The sequence below is a fragment of the Scyliorhinus torazame genome, chromosome 16 (genome assembly GCF_047496885.1).
Source record: "Scyliorhinus torazame isolate Kashiwa2021f chromosome 16, sScyTor2.1, whole genome shotgun sequence".
In the NCBI taxonomy this organism is placed as follows: domain Eukaryota; kingdom Metazoa; phylum Chordata; class Chondrichthyes; order Carcharhiniformes; family Scyliorhinidae; genus Scyliorhinus; species Scyliorhinus torazame.
In genome coordinates this window covers 94594608-94614344 of record NC_092722.1, presented here as the reverse complement: position 1 = coordinate 94614344, position 19737 = coordinate 94594608, and the positions used below count along the sequence as shown (strand labels likewise).

The 19737-nt window shown below is 47.8% G+C and overlaps 1 protein-coding gene across 3 annotated transcripts in view; it reads right to left on the bottom strand.

The window, feature by feature from the left end:
- Window positions 1-15896: 15896 nt before the first annotated feature.
- The window catches only part of LOC140392953 (vacuolar protein sorting-associated protein 26A), a 227180-nt gene continuing 223339 nt past the window's right edge, over window positions 15897-19737 (bottom strand). For all 3 annotated transcript variants that reach the window (XM_072478758.1, XM_072478760.1, XM_072478759.1), the window contains one exon: window positions 15897-16896. In XM_072478758.1, the coding sequence (XP_072334859.1) occupies window positions 16786-16896 (111 nt within the window). In that variant the 3' untranslated portion in view covers window positions 15897-16785. The remainder of the gene's footprint in view (window positions 16897-19737) is intronic.

Below are 19737 nucleotides of genomic sequence, written 5' to 3'. Positions count from 1 at the left end.
GTTCCGTACACTGCGCGCATTTAAATATAGCACCTTTAATTCTCTATTGACCGTCCCTTTTTGTTTTCTTAGTGTGGTGGACCTTGGTTTACTGAGCCTTTCCATACACTGTGTCATATTTTGTGGGATGGGGACTATTGTAACCTCTCCTGAGTTCTGTCTTTTCGTGCTTTTTTGTATTCCTAAGCAGCTACGCTTCCCACTGATTACTTCACCTCTTGGTTCCCTTTCTTTCCCTTCTCCCCCAAGTTCCCTGACTTTCCCTTCCCCCCCCAATCTTTAGTTTAAAGTCCTGTTGACCACCCTATTTACTCTTTTCGCCAGAACACTGGTCCCAGCTCGGTTCAGGTGGAGACCATCACAACGGGATAGGTCCCCCCTTTCCCAAAACTGATGCCAGTGTCCCATGAAATGGAACCCCTCATTCCCACACCACTCTTTCAGCCACGTGTTAACTTCCCTTATTCTTGCCTCCCTATGCCAATTTGCACGTGGCTCGGGCAGTAATCCGGAGATTATGACCCTTGAGGACCTGTTTTTTAATTTGAATTCTAGCTCTTTATAATCTCTAAACAGGTCCTCTTTCCTAGACTTGCCAATGTTGTTGGTACCGACATGGACCACAACAACTGGATCCTCCCCCTCCCTCTCCCTCTCCAGTATCCTTTCAAGCCGGTCAGAGATGTCCCGCACCCTAGCACCGGGCAGGCAACATACCATGTGGGACTCTTTATCCTGCTCACAAAGGATACTATCTATCCCCCTGATAATAGAAGCCCCATACAACTACAACTTGCCTATTTACTCCCTCCCCTTGAATGGCCTGCTGAACCATGGTGCCTTGGTCAGCTGACTCATCCTTCCTGCAACCCTGTTCGCCATCCACACAGGGAGCAAGTGCCTCATACCTGTTGGACAGAGTCAAGGGCTGAGGCTCCTGAGTTCCTGACTGCTGGTTCCCTTTACCTGCCTGACTTGCAGTCACACCCTGCTGTCCCTGGCCACTAGCAGGATTTAAACTACTTACTCTGACAGGTGTGACTGCCTCCTGAAACACAGTGTCCAGGTAAGTCTCCCCTCCCGGATGTGCCTCAGTGTTTGAAGCTCAGACTCCAGTTCATCAACTCTGAGCCGGAGCTCTTCGAGCAGCCAACACTGACTGCAGATGTGGTCGCTGCAGCTCGCAATGGGATCTGCCAGCTCCCACATCAAGCAGCTCAAGCACATCACCTGACCAGCCATCACTAATTAATTAATTAGTTTTTTTTAAAAGATATATTTTATTCAAGATTTTTTGGCCAAATATAACTGTACATAGTGTTTCCTTTATACATCAATAAAGCAATATAAATAACAATGGCCAGTTTTAAACAAATAAATAAATAATATATGAACAAAATCAAAAACAAAACTAAATGGCAACTGCCTTGTCCATGATAAATACTCTCCAAAAATACAATCCAACAATCCAATATACAATTACATATACCAACTACCTGTACATATACAATAACATCACTGAGAGTCCTTCTGATTCCTCCCCCCCCTCCCCCCACCGGGTTGCTGCTGCTGTCTTCTTCTTTTCCATTCCCTCTATCTTTCTGTGAGGTATTCGACGAACGGTTGCCACCGCCTGGTGAACCCTTGAGCTGACCCCCTTAGAACGAACTTAATCCGTTCCAACTTTATAAACCCTGCCATGTCATTTATCCAGGTCTCCACACCCGGGGGCTTGGCTTCCTTCCACATTAACAATATCCTGCGCCGGGCTACTAGGGACGCAAAGGCCAAAACATCAGCCTCTTTCGCCTCCTGCACTCCCGGCTCTTCTGCAACCCCAAATATAGCCAGCCCCCAGCTTGGTTCGACCTGGACCCCCACCACCTGCGAAAGCACCTTTGCCACCCCCACCCAAAGCCCCTGTAGTGCCGGGCATGACCAGAACATGTGGGTATGATTCGCTGGGCTTTTCGAGCATCTCGCACACCTATCCTCTACTCCAAAAAATTTACTGAGCCGTGCTCCAGTCATATGCACCCTGTGTAACACCTTAAATTGTATCAGGCTTAGCCTGGCACACGAGGACGATGAGTTTACCCTACTTAGGGCATCAGCCCACAGCCCCTCCTCAATCTCCTCCCCCAGCTCTTCTTCCCATTTCCCTTTCAGCTCATCTACCATGATCTCCCCCTCGTCCCTCATTTCCCTATATATGTCTGACACCTTACCGTCCCCCACCCATGTCTCTGAGATCACTCTATCCTGCACCTCCTGCATCGGGAGCTGCGGGAATTCCCTCACCTGTTGCCTCGCAAAAGCCCTCAGTTGCATATACCGAAATGCATTCCCTTGGGGCAACCCATATTTTTCCGTCAGCGCTCCCAGACTCGCAAACGTCCCATCTACGAACAGATCTCTCAATTGTGTTACCCCTACTCTTTGCCATGCTCCAAATCCCCCATCCATTCTCCCCGGAACAAACCTATGGTTATTTCTTATCGGGGACCGCACCGAGGCTCCCGTCTTTCCCCTATGCCGTCTCCACTGCCCCCAAATTTTCAGTGTAGCCACCACCACCGGGCTTGTGGTGTATTTCTTCGGTGAGAACGGCAACGGCGCCGTCACCATAGCTTGTAGGCTAGTCCCCCCTGCAGGACGCCCTCTCCAATCTCTTCCACGCCGCTCCCTCCTCTTCTCCCATCCACTTGCACACCATTGAGATATTGGCGGCCCAGTAGTACTCACTTAGGCTCGGTAGTGCCAGCCCCCCCCCTATCCCTACTACGCTGCAAAAATCCCCTCCTCACTCTCGGGGTCTTCCCGGCCCACACAAAACTCATAATGCTCTTCTCAATTCTTTTTAAAAAAGCCTTCGTGACCACCACTGGGAGGCACTGAAACACAAAAAGGAATCTTGGGAGGACCACCATTTTAACCGCCTGCACCCTCCCTGCCAGTGACAGGGACACCATGTCCCATCTCTTAAAGTCCTCCTCCATCTGCTCCACCAACCGCGTTAAATTTAGCCGATGTAATGTACCCCAATTCTTGGCTATCTGGATCCCCAAGTACCGAAAGTCCCTTGTTACCTTCCTCAGCGGTAAGTCCTCTATTTCTCTGCTCTGCTCCCCTGGATGCACCACAAACAACTCACTTTTCCCCATTTTCAATTTATACCCTGAAAAAACTCCAAACTCCCCTCCGCCGGGTCCGCCACATATAACAACAAATCGTCCGCATACAGAGATACCCGGTGTTCTTCTCCTCCCCTGAGTACTCCCCTCCACTTCCTGGAACCCCTCAATGCTATTGCCAGGGGCTCAATCGCCAGTGCAAACAATAATGGGGACAGAGGTCATCCCTGCCTCATCTCTCTATGGAGCCGAAAATATTCAGACCCCCGTCCATTCGTGACTACGCTCGCCATCGGGGCCCTATACAGCAGCTGTACCCATCTGATATACCCATCTCCAAAGCCGAATCTCCTCAGCACCTCCCACAAATAATCCCACTCCACTCTATCAAATGCTTTCTCGGCATCCATCACCACCACTATCTCCACTTCCCCCTCTGGTGGGGGCATCATCATTACCCCTAGCAGCCTCCGTATATTCGTATTCAGCTGTCACCCCTTCACAAACCCAGTTTGGTCCTCGTGGACCACCCCCGGGACACAATCCTCTATCCTCATTGCCATTACTTTGGCCAGAATCGTAGCGTCCACGTTCAGGAGGGAAATAGGCCTATACAAAGAACAAAGAACAAAGAAATGTACAGCACAGGAACAGGCCCTTCGGCCCTCCAAGCCCGTGCCGACCATACTGCCCGACTAAACTACAATCTTCTACACTTCCTGGGTCCGTATCCTTCTATTCCCATCCTATTCATATATTTGTCAAGATGCCCCTTAAATGTCCCTATCGTCCCTGCCTCCACTACCTCCTCCGGTAGTGAGTTCCAGGCACCCACTACCCTCTGCGTAAAAAACTTGCCTCGTACATCTACTCTAAACTTTGCCCCTCTCACCTTAAACCTATGCCGCCTAGTAATTGACCCCTCTACCCTGGGGAAAAGCCTCTGACTATCCACTCTGTCTATGCCCCTCATAATTTTGTATACCTCTATCAGGTTGCCCCTCAACCTCCTTCGTTCCAGTGAGAACAAACCGAGTTTATTCAATCGCTCCTCATAGCTTATGCCCTCCATACCAGGCAACATTCTGGTAAATCTGTTCTGCACCCTCTCTAAAGCCTCCACATCCTTCTGGTAGTGTGGCGACCAGAATTGAACACTATACTCCAAGTGTGGCCTAACTAAGGTTCTATACAGCTGCAACATGACTTGCCAATTCTTATACTCAATGCCCCGGCCAATGAAGGCAAGCATGCCGTATGCCTTCTTGACTACCTTCTCCACCTGTGTAGCCCCTTTCAGTGATCTGTGGACCTGTACTCCTAGATCTCTTTGACTTTCAATACTCTTGAGGGTTCTACCATTCACTGTATATTCCCTACCTGCATTAGCCCTTCCAAAATGCATTACCTCACATTTGTCCAGGTTAAACTCCATCTGCCATCTCTCCGCCCAAGTCTCCAGACAATCTAAATCCTGCTGTATCCTCAGACAGTCCTCATCGCTATCCGCAATTCCACCAACCTTTGTGTCGTCTGCAAACTTACTAATCAGACCAATAAAACTAATCAAAACAATAAGATCATGACCTCAATTCCACTTTCCTTCCCACCCACCTGAACATTTGACTCCCTTGTCAATCAAGAATCTAGCAAACTCAGCCTTAAAAATATTAATGACAGGTGTCTGTGGATGAGAGTTCCAAAGACTCGGGCCCCTCCAGAAAGAAAAGAAATCCTCCTAATTTCTACCTTAAATGAGAGATCCCTTATCTTAAAACTTTGTACCCTTGTTCAAGTCTCCCCCAAAAGGAGAAAGAGCCCTTCACCCTCTCAAGACCCTCAGAATCTTTATGTTTCAATAAGGTCACCTCTCGATCTTCTAAATTTCAATAGATACAGGCCCAACCTGTCCTAAGATAAACCACCCCCCCCCGTCCCCCAACCCCAATTGTCAAATGAACCTCCTCTACATTACTTTTAATTCAATTGTATCCCTAAATAAGATTAAAACCGTTCACAGTTCTCTAGGTGGTCTCACCAATGTCCTGTACAACTTTAGTAAAACATCTTTTTTAATATCCCATTCCACTTGGAATAAATGCCTTCCTAATCCCTGCATATTAACCTCTCCTGAGTCATGTACCAGCACACCCAGATCATGCTGCAATCACTCTCTATTTACATACTGCTTTTCTATTCTTCCCGCCAAAGTGGACAAGCTTTCACTTCCCCACATTATAATCCATCTGCCAATCTTTGCCCACTCACTTAACCGATGTCCCTTTGCAGACTCTGAGGTCACAACTTGATTTCCTCCCTATCTTTGTGTCTTTAACCATGTGCTCGATCCCACATTCACGTCATTGATATAGATTGTAAACAGTTGAGGTTCCAAAACTGATCCCTGTGACACTGAACTTGTTGACCCCAAAATGACCCATTTACACCTACTCTTGTTTCCTGTTAGCCAACCAATTCTTTATCCATGATATGTTACCCCTACAAGCTCTTATTTTGCGTCGTAAACTTTGATGTGGCACTTTGTCAAATGCCTTCTGGAAAATCTAAGTATAGCACATGCACAGGTTCCCTTTTATCCACATTGCTTGTTACTTCTTTACAGAACTCTGATAAATTAGCCAAACATGATTTCTCTTTCTCAAAACTATGTTGACTCTGCTCGATTGCACTGTGATTTTCTGAGAGCCTCACCATAAAGTCCTGAATAATAGATTCCAGCTTTTTCCCCAGTTAGACTAACTGGCACTGTTGTTTCTTGCTTTCTTTTCTGTCTCCCTCCTTTCTTGAATAGAGGTGTAACATTCATTATTTTCTATCTGAAGGATATTCCAGAATCTAGGGAATTTTGGAAAATTAAACCCAATGCATCCAAGGCCCCATGATGAAGTCTAACTTCCCAAGCACGATACAGAAACCCCCAACCACCATCCTCTCCGATCAATTCCATTCCCACACACCCTCCATTTGGCATGTAGCACAAATCAACATGATGTAAAATGTTCCTGAGCTGAGGGAGCAGAAATCAGTCAGGCTGGTTTCCCAAGAACATCTTAGTTACACCACCTCCAATTCCTCATTTAACAGTCTATGTTGGACATTACAATTTTTTTGGATCTATTTATTCGACATGTTGTCATTCCAACACTGCTGCTTCTCAGCACCAGTGATCCAGATTCGATTCCAGCCTCAGGTGACTATATGGCGTTTCCTTGTTCTCCCTGTGTCTGCGTGGGTTTCCTCTTGGTGTTCTGGTTTCTTCCACAGACAAAAGTGTGTAGGTTAGGTGGATTGCCCATGATAAAAAATTTCCCCTTAGTGTCCACGGATGTAGTTAGTTGGAGTACAGGGAATTGGCAGAGGCGTGACTGGTGGTGTTCCACAGGGATCAGTGCTGGGACCGTTGCTGTTTGTAGTATATATAAATGATTTGGAGGAAAATGATACTGGTCTGCTCAGTAGGTTTGCGGCCAACCTGGAATTGTGGATAGTGATGAGGACTGTCAGACGGTATAGCAGGATATAGATTGGTTGGAAACCTGGGTTTAGAAAAGGCAGATGGTGTTTAATCCGGACAAATGTGGTAATGCATTTTGGAAGGTCTAATACAGGTGGGAAGTATCCAGTAAATGGCAGAACCCTTAGGAGCATTGACAGACAGAGAGATCTGGGCATAGAGGTCCACAGGTCACTGAAAGTGGCAATGCAGGTGGATATGGTTGTCAAGAAGGCTCACGGCATGCTTGCCTTCATCGGTCGGGCATTGAATATAAAAATTAGCAAGTCAAGTACAGAATCCTAGTTAGGCCACACTTAGAATATTGGGTACAATTCTGGTTGCCAAACTGCCAGAAGGATGTGGAGGCTTTGGAGATGGTACAGAAGAGGTTTACCAGGATGGTGCCTGGTCTTGAGGGTATTAGCTATGAGGAGAGGTTGGATAAACTCGGATTGTTTTCACCGGAACGACAGAGGTTGAGATGTGACCCGATAGAAGTTTACAATGTTATGAGCGGAATTATGATATGGAAGAACTTCGGATCATTCGGGAGGCAGAAGGGGTCATAGATAGCAGCTTCAGGGAATTAGTTACACCAAAGATTGGATACAGCGGTAACTGTAAGAGGGACTGGGAAAAAGCAGTCAGTGCAGGGATCCCCTGCGGTCGTTCCCCTGAGAAACAAGTATACCGCTTTGGATACTTGTGGGGGGGACGACTTACCAGGGGTAAGCCATGGGGTACGGGCCTCTGGCACGGAGTCTGTCCCTGTTGCTCAGAAGGGAAGGGGGGAGAGGACCAGAGCATTAGTAATTGGGGACTCTATAGTCAGGGGCACAGATAGGAGATTTTGTGGGAGCGTGAGAGACTCACGTTTGGTATGTTGCCTCCCAGGTGCAAGGGTACGTGATGTCTCGGATCGTGTTTTCCGGGTCCTTAGGGGGGAGGGGGAGCAGCCCCAAGTCGTGGTCCACATTGGCACTAACGACATAGGTAGGAAAGGGGACAAGGATGTCAGGCAAGCTTTCAGGGAGCTAGGATGGAAGCTCAGAACTAGAACAAACAGAGTTGTTATCTCTGGGTTGTTGCCCGTGCCACGTGATAGTGAGATGAGGAATAGGGAGAGAGAACATTTAAACACGTGGCTACAGGGATGGTGCAGGCGGGAGGGATTCAGATTTCTGGATAACTGGGGCTCTTTCTGGGGAAGGTGGGACCTCTACAGACATCTGAACCTGAGGGGCACAAATATCCTGGGGTGGAGATTTGTTAGTGCTCTTTGGGGGGGTTTAAACTAATGCAGCAGGGGCATGGGAACCTGGATTGTAGTTTTAGGGTAAGGGAGAATGAGAGTATAGAGGTCAGGAGCACAGATTTGACGTCGCAGGAGGGGACCAGTGTTCAGGTAGGTGGTTTGAAGTGTGTCGACTTCAATGCCAGGAGTATACGAAAAAAGGTCGATTTCGGCGGCGTGAGAGCAGCTGGTTAGTCAGTTTCAGCGGGAGCATTGCGGAAGGAGGTTGCTGGGAGGTAAGTCAACCTTTAAAAGCACTTCTCTTTGCAGGGGCAGGCCAGTCGATTTCGGCGGGAGAACAGCTGGTGAGTGGTGAGTCAGTTTCAGCAGGAGCTGAGAATTTTTCTTTTTTTTTTTAAAATTAGTTTTTTAGGCGGGATCAGGAAGTCGACCCGCGGACGTCTGGGAAGACCCTCACCAATAAATTCTGGTGGAGAGGAAACCCGAGACACTACACGTGTAGTGTCTCCCACCCGCCCTCCTCCTCTAACCTAATAATAAAACCCATTGGTCTGAGGTAAGTACCATATTTTTATTATATTATTATTATTTTTTATAAAAATTTAGTTTAGTTGTTAGCCAGATCTTGGTAGAAAGTTAGAGGAATGGCAGGGAAGGGAGTGCAATGTTCCTCCTGCAGGATGTTTGAGGTGAGGGATGCAGTTAGTGTCCCTGCTGATTTTACCTGCAGGAAGTGCTGCCATCTCCAGCTCCTCCAAGACCGAGTTAGGGAACTGGAGCTGGAGTTGGAAGAACTTCGGATCATTCGGGAGGCAGAAGGGGTCATAGATAGCAGCTTCAGGGAATTAGTTACACCAAAGATTGGAGATAGGTGGGTAACTGTAAGAGGGACTGGGAACAAAGAGTCAGTGCAGGGATCCCCTGCGGTCGTTCCCCTGAGAAACAAGTATACCGCTTTGGATACTTGTGGGGGGGACGACTTACCAGGGGTAAGCCATGGGGTACGGGCCTCTGGCACGGAGTCTGTCCCTGTTGCTCAGAAGGGAAGGGGGGAGAGGAGCAGAGCATTAGTAATTGGGGACTCTATAGTCAGGGGCACAGATAGGAGATTTTGTGGGAGCGTGAGAGACTCACGTTTGGTATGTTGCCTCCCAGGTGCAAGGGTACGTGATGTCTCGGATCGTGTTTTCCGGGTCCTTAGGGGGGAGGGGGAGCAGCCCCAAGTCGTGGTCCACATTGGCACCAACGACATAGGTAGGAAAGGGGACAAGGATGTCAGGCAGGCTTTCAGGGAGCTAGGATGGAAGCTCAGAACTAGAACAAACAGAGTTGTTATCTCTGGGTTGTTGCCCGTGCCACGTGATAGTGAGATGAGGAATAGGGAGAGAGAGCATTTAAACACGTGGCTACAAGGATGGTGCAGGCGGGAGGGTTTCAGATTTTTGGATAACTGGGGCTCTTTCTGGGGAAGGTGGGACCTCTACAGACAGGATGGTCTACATCTGAACCTGAGGGGCACAAATATCCTGGGGGGGAGATTTGTTAGTGCTCTTTGGGGGGGTTTAAACTAATTCAGCAGGGGCATGGGAACCTGGATTGTAGTTTTAGGGTAAGGGAGAATGAGAGTATAGAGGTCAGGAGCACAGATTTGACGTCGCAGGAGGGGGCCAGCGTTCAGGTAGGTGGTTTGAAGTGTGTCTACTTCAATGCCAGGAGTATACGAAACAAGGTAGGGGAACTGGCAGCGTGGGTTGGTACCTGGGACTTCGATGTTGTGGCCATTTCGGAGACATGGATAGAGCAGGGACAGGAATGGATGTTGCAGGTTCCGGGGTTTAGGTGTTTTAGTAAGCTCAGAGTAGGAGGCAAAAGAGGGGGAGGTGTGGCGCTGCTAGTCAAGAGCAGTATTACGGTGGCGGAGAGGATGCTAGATGGGGACTCTTCTTCCGAGGTAGTATTGGCTGAAGTTAGAAACAGGAAAGGAGAGGTCACCCTGTTGGGAGTTTTTCATAGGCCTCCTAATAGTTCTAGGGATGTAGAGGAAAGGATGGCGAAGATGATTCTGGATATGAGCGAAAGTAACAGGGTAGTTATTATGGGAGACTTTAACTTTCCAAATATTGACTGGAAAAGATATAGTTCGAGTACAATAGATGGGTCGTTTTTTGTACAGTGTGTGCAGGAGGGTTTCCTGAAACAATATGTTGACAGGCCAACAAGAGGCGAGGCCACGTTGGATTTGGTTTTGGGTAATGAACCAGGCCAGGTGTTGGATTTGGAAGTAGGAGAGCACTTTGGGGACAGTGACCACAATTCGGTGACGTTTACGTTAATGATGGAAAGGGATAAGTATACACCGCAGGGCAAGAGTTATAGCTGGGGGAAGGGCAATTATGATGCCATTAGACGTGACTTGGGGGGGATAAGGTGGAGAAGTAGGCTGCAAGTGTTGGGCACACTGGATAAGTGGGGCTTGTTCAAGGATCAGCTACTGCGTGTTCTTGATAAGTATGTACCGGTCAGACAGGGAGGAAGGCGTCGAGCGAGGGAACCGTGGTTTACCAGGGAAGTGGAATCTCTTGTTAAGAGGAAGAAGAAGGCCTATGTGAAGATGAAGTGTGAAGTTTCGGTTGGGGCGATGGATAGTTACAAGGTAGCGAGGAAGGATCTAAAGAGAGAGCTAAGACGAGCAAGGAGGGGACATGAGAAGTATTTGGCAGGAAGGATCAAGGAAAACCCAAAAGCTTTCTATAGGTATGTCAGGAATAAGCGAATGACTAGGGAAAGAGTAGGACCAGTCAAGGACAGGGATGGGAAATTGTGTGTGGAGTCTGAAGAGATAGGCGAGATACTAAATGAATATTTTTCGTCAGTATTCACTCAGGAAAAAGATAATGTTGTGGAGGAGAATGCTGAGCCCCAGACTAATAGAATAGATGGCATTGAGGTACGTAGGGAAGAGGTGTTGGCCATTCTGGACAGGCTGAAAATAGATAAGTCCCCGGGACCTGATGGGATTTATCCTAGGATTCTATGGGAGGCCAGGGAAGAGATTGCTGGACCTTTGGCTTTGATTTTTATGTCATCATTGGCTACAGGAATAGTGCCAGAGGACTGGAGGACAGCAAATGTGGTCCCTTTGTTCAAAAAGGGGAGCAGAGACAACCCCGGCAACTATAGACCGGTGAGCCTCACGTCTGTAGTGGTAAAGTCTTGGAGGGGATTATAAGGGACAAGATTTATAATCATCTAGATAGGAATAATATGATCAGGGATAGTCAGCATGGCTTTGTGAAGGGTAGGTCATGCCTCACAAACCTTATTGAGTTCTTTGAGAAGGTGACTGAACAGGTAGACGAGGGTAGAGCAGTTGATGTGGTGTATATGGATTTCAGCAAAGCGTTTGATAAGGTTCCCCACGGTAGGCTATTGCAAAAAATACGGAGGCTGGGGATTGAGGGTGATTTAGAGATGTGGATCAGAAATTGGCTAGCTGAAAGAAGACAGAGGGTGGTGGTTGATGGGAAATGTTCAGAATGGAGTACAGTCACAAGTGGAGTACCACAAGGATCTGTTCTGGGGCCGTTGCTGTTTGTCATTTTTATCAATGACCTAGAGGAAGGCGCAGAAGGGTGGGTGAGTAAATTTGCAGACGATACTAAAGTCGGTGGTGTTGTCGATAGTGTGGAAGGATGTAGCAGGTTACAGAGGGATATAGATAAGCTGCAGAGCTGGGCTGAGAGGTGGCAAATGGAGTTTAATGTAGAGAAGTGTGAGGTGATTCACTTTGGAAGGAATAACAGGAATGCGGAATATTTGGCTAATGGTAAAGTTCTTGAAAGTGTGGCTGAGCAGAGGGATCTAGGTGTCCATGTACATAGATCCCTGAAAGTTGCCACCCAGGTTGATAGGGTTGTGAAGAAGGCCTATGGAGTGTTGGCCTTTATTGGTAGAGGGATTGAGTTCCGGAGTCGGGAGGTCATGTTGCAGCTGTACAGAACTCTGGTCCGGCCGCATTTGGAGTATTGCGTACAGTTCTGGTCACCGCATTATAGGAAGGACGTGGAGGCTTTGGAGCGGGAGCAGAGGAGATTTACCAGGATGTTGCCTGGTATGGAGGGAAAATCTTATGAGGAAAGGCTGACGGACTTGAGGTTGTTTTCGTTGGAGAGAAGAAGGTTAAGAGGAGACTTAATAGAGGCATACAAAATGATCAGGGGGTTGGATAGGGTGGACAGTGAGAGCCTTCTCCCGCGGATGGATATGGCTGGCACGAGGGGACATAACTTTAAACTGAGGGGTAATAGATATAGGACAGAGGTCAGAGGTAGGTTCTTTACGCAAAGGGTAGTGAGGCCGTGGAATGCCCTACCTGCTACAGTAGTGAACTCGCCAACATTGAGGGCATTTAAAAGTTTATTGGATAAACATATGGATGATAATGGCATAGTGTAGGTTAGATGGCTTTTGTTTCGGTGCAACATCGTGGGCCGAAGGGCCTGTACTGCGCTGTATTGTTCTATGTTCTATAAGGTAGGGGAACTGGCAGCATGGGTTGGTACCTGGGACTTCGATGTTGTGGCCATTTCGGAGACATGGATAGAGCAGGGACAGGAATGGATGTTGCAGGTTCCGGGGTTTAGGTGTTTTAGTAAGCTCAGAGAAGGAGGCAAAAGAGGGAGAGGTGTGGCGCTGCTAGTCAAGAGCAGTATTACGGTGGCGGAGAGGATGCTAGATGGGGACTCTTCTTCCGAGGTAGTATGGGCTGAAGTTAGACACAGGAAAGGAGAGGTCACCCTGTTGGGAGTTTTTTTATAGGCCTCCTAATAGTTCTAGGGATGTAGAGGAAAGGATGGCGAAGATGATTCTGGATATGAGCGAAAGTAACAGGGTAGTTATTATGGGAGACTTTAACTTTCCAAATATTGACTGGAAAAGATATAGTTCGAGTGCAATAGATGGGTCGTTTTTTGTACAGTGTGTGCAGGAGGGTTTCCTGAAACAATATGTTGACAGGCCAACAAGAGGCGAGGCCACGTTGGATTTGGTTTTGGGTAATGAACCAGGCCATGTGTTGGATTTGGAGGTAGGAGAGCACTTTGGGGACAGTGACCACAATTCGGTGACGTTTACGTTAATGATGGAAAGGGATAAGTATACACCGCAGGGCAAGAGTTATAGCTGGGGGAAGGGCAATTATGATGCCATTAGACGTGACTTGGGGGGGATAAGGTGGAGAGGTAGGCTGCAAGTGTTGGGCACACTGGATAAGTGGGGCTTGTTCAAGGATCAGCTACTGCGTGTTCTTGATAAGTATGTACCGGTCAGACAGGGAGGAAGGCGTCGAGCGAGGGAACCGTGGTTTACCAAGGAAGTGGAATCTCTTGTTAAGAGGAAGAAGGAGGCCTATGTGAAGATGAAGTGTGAAGTTTCGGTTGGGGTGATGGATAGTTACAAGGTAGCGAGGAAGGATCTAAAGAGAGAGCTAAGACGAGCAAGGAGGGGACATGAGAAGTATTTGGCAGGAAGGATCAAGGAAAACCCAAAAGCTTTCTATAGGTATGTCAGGAATAAGCGAATGACTAGGGAAAGAGTAGGACCAGTCAAGGACAGGGATGGGAAATTGTGTGTGGAGTCTGAAGAGATAGGCGAGATACTAAATGAATATTTTTCGTCAGTATTCACTCAGGAAAAAGATAATGTTGTGGAGGAGAATGCTGAGACCCAGGCTATTAGAATAGATGGCATTGAGGTACGTAGGGAAGAGGTGTTGGCAATTCTGGACAGGCTGAAAATAGATAAGTCCCCGGGACCTGATGGGATTTATTCTAGGATTCTCTGGGAGGCCAGGGAAGAGATTGCAGGACCTTTGGCTTTGATTTTTATGTCATCATTGGCTACAGGAATAGTGCCAGAGGACTGGAGGACAGCAAATGTGGTCCCTTTGTTCAAAAAGGGGAGCAGAGACAACCCCAGCAACTATAGACCGGTGAGCCTCACGTCTGTAGTGGGTAAAGTCTTGGAGGGGATTATAAGAGACAAGATTTATAATCATCTAGATAGGAATAATATGATCAGGGATAGTCAGCATGGCTTTGTGAAGGGTAGGTCATGCCTCACAAACCTTATCGAGTTCTTTGAGAAGGTGGCTGAACAGGTAGACGAGGGTAGAGCAGTTGATGTGGTGTATATGGATTTCAGCAAAGCGTTTGATAAGGTTCCCCACGGTAGGCTATTGCAAAAAATACGGAGGCTGGGGATTGAGGGTGATTTAGAGATGTGGATCAGAAATTGGCTAGCTGAAAGAAGACAGAGGGTGGTGGTTGATGGGAAATGTTCAGAATGGAGTACAGTCACAAGTGGAGTACCACAAGGATCTGTTCTGGGGCCGTTGCGGTTTGTCATTTTTATCAATGACCTAGAGGAAGGCGCAGAAGGGTGGGTGAGTAAATTTGCAGACGATACTAAAGTCGGTGGTGTTGTCGATAGTGTGGAAGGATGTAGCAGGTTACAGAGGGATATAGATAAGCTGCAGAGCTGGGCTGAGAGGTGGCAAATGGAGTTTAATGTAGAGAAGTGTGAGGTGATTCACTTTGGAAGGAATAACAGGAATGCGGAATATTTGGCTAATGGTAAAGTTCTTGAAAGTGTGGATGAGCAGAGGGATCTAGGTGTCCATGTACATAGATCCCTGAAAGTTGCCACCCAGGTTGATAGGGTTGTGAAGAAGGCCTTTGGAGTGTTGGCCTTTATTGGTAGAGGGATTGAGTTCCGGAGTCGGGAGGTCATGTTGCAGCTGTACAGAACTCTGGTACGGCCGCATTTGGAGTATTGCGTACAGTTCTGGTCACCGCATTATAGGAAGGACGTGGAGGCTTTGGAGCGGGTGCAGAGGAGATTTACCAGGATGTTGCCTGGTATGGAGGGAAAATCTTATGAGGAAAGGCTGATGGACTTGAGGTTGTTTTCATTGGAGAGAAGAAGGTTAAGAGGAGATTTAATAGAGGCATACAAAATGATCAGGGGGTTGGATAGGGTGGACAGTGAGAGCCTTCTCCCGCGGATGGATATGGCTGGCACGAGGGGACATAACTTTAAACTGAGGGGTAATAGATATAGGACAGAGGTCAGAGGTAGGTTCTTTACGCAAAGAGTAGTGAGGCCGTGGAATGCCCTACCTGCTACAGTAGTGAACTCGCCAACATGGAGGGCATTTAAAAGTTTATTGGATAAACATATGGATGATAATGGCATAGTGTAGGTTAGATGGCTTTTGTTTCGGTGCAACATCGTGGGCCGAAGGGCCTGTACTGCGCTGTATTGTTCTATGTTCTATGGACAGAGTGGATATTCAGAAGCTTTTTCCCCAGGGTGGAAAAGTCAATTACTAGGGGACACAGGTTTAAGGTGCAAAGTTTAGAGGAGATGTGCAAGACAAGTTTTTTTTTTTTTAAAGACAGAGTTGCAAGTGCCTGGAACTTGCTGCCAGGGAAAATGCCAGAAGCAGGTATAGTGACGTTTATGAGGCATCTTGACGAATACATGAATAGGATGGGAATAGAGGGATACGGACCCTGGAAGTGCAGAAGATTTTAGTTTAGACAGTAATCATGATCGGCTTGGAGTGCTGAAGGGCCTGTTCCTGTGCTGTACTGTTCTATAATGTTATTACACTGCATTGAAGGCAATGTTGCCTAGCTGGGTGCCCAGGATTGATGCACATTATGGGCTGAATGAACTTCTGCACTGTAAGGATTCTATGGTTCTAATGTCATAAATTAATTTTAATCAATAAAAACTTCAGTAAAGTCTTCCTGGTGCTGGTCGTTACCCAGTGACATGGATGTTAGGAAAATAATTAATCAGCGATGTCTTCCGAATATCCTGTTGAGCTGGGCTGGTGCAGAGTAAGCACTGATACCTGACTGGCCCAGTCAGAGCCAGTGACACCAGTCACAGTGTACATTATAGAGATTGAATTCAAGTGTAATTGGATACACTGGCAAAGATTTTATTGAATATAGAGGAGATACATTTTTCTGGATGGTATAATACATCTGAAATAACAGTACTTAAAATATTTCAATTTTTTCTTGATATCAGTCACAGACATGCAGGTAAATATTTGGCATTAACTGGCTTTAAACTGTTCTCAGGCACTTTACAGGAAACTTTACCCCTACACTGTAGCCTCACTGACAGTAACTGCATTGCAGTTCAGGTCAGAGTACAGGCCCCAGTACAGTGCATGCTCCTTGGGAAATGAGGCGGGGTCCCCAGTAAGTTGGGGGAGGGGGAAAATGGTGAGGGAGATCGGAGATAAAAGATTGGGCCCTGGGCACAGTGCTGTGTCTGCAATGCTGACAGAGAGAGGTTATATTGCTACCTGGAGCAATGCTGGGAGTTGGAACGTGCCACTTTTTTACACCAAGCAAAAACAAAAATTATTAGTGAAACAGGACCATCACCAAAGTTCAGTCTGCAAAAGGCTGAAAATACACAAACAATAAATATACTCTCAACATCTGTTCTCATCAAGCATCTGTCTGTTATGTTTGAAATGGAGGCGGTGAAATCTGATCGAAGCCGATTAAGCATCTGTACAACAGTAATTCCCAGGTTTAAATAAATCCACCACCATGCACAAGTACATACAGAACCATCAAACCAACATGTTGCTCAGTGTAGATTTTTAGTGCATAAGTTCGAACAAAAATTGCAAAATGTGCAGTATAAAAAGCTAGCTTTAGTGTTCCAGTGTTTGAGAAACCATTAGTGACCTGCAGAAAGTTTAATATCACAAAGAAACCGTGGGATCACGTACAGCGACCATGTCTGTGGCAACTTTTAAAGGGACAGAGATCTCGCTCACTCTTTCCTCATATTTCAGGCTGTTGAGCAGAGGCCTGTGGCTCTGGTGATTCCAGACGCTGATGGAAGTTGGTTCGTTTCCTCAACTTCTCGGGAGCTTTCCTCCACAGTACAATCTCCTGTCAAGGAATTAAAACAGGCAGTTGAATGGCCAGATCCAGGATTTTCACCATTGATTTTTTTTCTTGCTGGATGAGCCAGCTGGCAACACTGTACAAACATCCATCCACCCACCCAGTATGAACCCAGGATCAGGGACAGACTAATCACAGCCCTAGGCCAATATTTATCCCTCAATGTCACAAACAGATTATCTGGCCTTTGTCACCCCCCCCCTCGCCAGGTCAGTTTTGGGGAATTTTGTGCGTGGGTATAGGCTGCTGCATTTCCAACAGTGACTAACCTTCAAAAGTACTTCATTGGCTGCAAGTGCTCAGAAATATCATGAGGTTACAAAAGGCACTAGACAAGCGCAAGTCTTCCTTCCTAGTTGAATTTCAGAGGATATGATGGTGTGTGTGAGTGTGGAATGGCCATTGGAGGGTGCTAGTCACAGACTGATAGAGAATCCGGAGTACAGCTGGGTAAGAAACAGTGGCTCTAAATATCATTAAGTAGAAAAGTGACAGCAGAGGACTGGAGATGAAAAGTATGACTCCCCTTGCCAGGTCAGTTAGTTTGAACTGTTGTTGAAGAACTACAAAAGTTTATAATACACAATGACACTTACCGAAACAGGTTATAAAGGTCTGTCAGCATAGATTTCAAAAAAACAGGTAACTTGGCTAAGTTAGAATTATTTGGACAGATGCAGTTTACATGAATGTTCAAGTAGGGGACTTCCGGGTGCGGCGATGACCAGCTAAGTCGCAGGTTTCGGCAGCTCCCGGTGGAAAGGACTTTTGGGCTCTTAATAGGAGCCCCAACGGCAATTTTAACGGCTAAAAACACTGTGCGGTAAACCAGAAGGGAATCCCCCCTGGACACGGATGGAAAAAGGAGAGGAAAGTGGCCGGATTGCGGTGGATCCTCCAGAGCAGCGGCAAGGAAAGCAGGCACAAAGCAAGATGGCGTCGGAAGGAGGCAGTTTAATATGGGGCCCTGACCAACAAGAGTTCCTGCGGCGTTGCGTGGAAGAACTTAAAAAGGAGATGAAGAAGGAGCTGTTGGCCCTGATATTACAGGCGATTGAAGGGCTAAAGGAGGAGCAAAAGACCCTGGGGCAGGAGCTTCGGGTCGTGAAGGCAAAGGCTGCTGAGAATGAGGACGACATACAGGGCCTGGTGGTGAAGACAGAGATGCACGAGGCACAACACAAAAGGTGTGTGGAAAGGCTGGAGGTGCTGGAGAATAATGCGAGGAGGAAGAATTTAAGGATTCTTGGTCTTCCCGAAGGTGCAGAAGGGGCGGACGTCGGGGCATATGTGAGCACGATGCTGCGCTCGTTAATGGGATCGGAGGCCCCGACGGGCCCGTTGGAGGTGGAGGGAGCCTATCGAGTTATGGCGCGAAGACCGAGGGCTGGAGAAATTCCTCGAGCCATAGTGGTGAGATTTCTCCGATATAAGGACAGAGAGATGGTCCTCAGATGGGCAAAGAAAACTCGGAGCAGTAGGTGGGAGAACGCGGTGATCCGCGTATATCAAGATTGGAGTGCGGAGGTGGCGAGAAGGAGGGCAAGCTTTAATCGGGCCAAGGCGGTGCTGCACAAAAGGAAGGTTAAATTTGGAATGCTGCAGCCGGCAAGACTGGGTCACACATCAAGGGAAACACCATTACTTTGAAACGGCAGAAGAAGCGTGGACATTTATTGTCGAGGAGAAACTGGAATAAGCGGGCTAGAAAAAGAACGTTTGGGACAAAGTGGTGGGGTGAATATGTGGGGTGAAGAGGGGGAAAAGGGGGAAGAGATGATTTCCCAAGTTGTCAATCCTGCGACCCTGTAACTTTTCTCTCTTCCCCATGTCGTGGGGGAGGGGGGGGGAGGGAGGATGAGGAGCTGGGGGCGCCGGCCATTGGGGGCGGGGCCAAATGGGAAGCTCGGGCTTTGTTCCCGCGCTATGGTAATCATGGCGGGAACAGGGAAGCAGGAAGGAGGGTGCCTCGCACAGTGGGAGCCGAGGTCACGGGGAGAAGCCGAGGTCGGCCAGAGTTTGCTGACTTCTGGGAGCAACATGGGGGGTGCAATTACGCTAGTGAGGGATCTAGCGGGGGGGGGGGGGGTTAACTGGGTTGCTGCTACTGGGGAGAAGGGGGAGCTGGTATGGGGTGGGGTGGGAGGGCGCCATTGGGGAGAGTGACGGCTACGTGGGAACCGGGTGAGGAGCTGGATTGAAAAAGGAGATGGCTAGAGGGGGGGGTAAAGAGCCCCCCAACCCGGCTGATCACGTGGAATGTGAGAGGGCTGAACGGGCCGATAAAGAGGGCACGGGTACTCGCACACCTAAAGAAACGTAAGGCAGATGTGGTTATGCTGCAGGAGACGCATCTGAAACTGATAGACCAGGTCAGACTACACAAAGGATGGGTGGGGCAGGTGTTTCATTCGGGGCTAGACGCAAAAAACAGGGGGGTGGCTATATAGTAGTGGGGAAGCGGGTAATGTTTGAGGCAAAGACCATAGTGGCGGATAGTGGGGGCAGATACGTGATGGTGAGTGGCAAATTGCAAGGGGAGGCGGTGGTCTTAGTGAACGTATATGCCCCGAACTGGGATGATGCCAACTTTATGAGGCGTATGTTAGGACGTATCCCGGACCTAGAGGTGGGGAAGTTGGTAATGGGTGGAGATTTTAATACGGTTCTGGACCCAGGGCTGGACAGATCGAGGTCCAGGACCGGAAGGAGGCCGGCTGCAGCTAGGGTGCTTAAGGACTTTATGGAGGAGTAGACCCCTGGAGATTTAGTAGACCTAGGAGTAAGGAGTTTTCGTTTTTCTCCTATGTCCACAAATTTTATTCA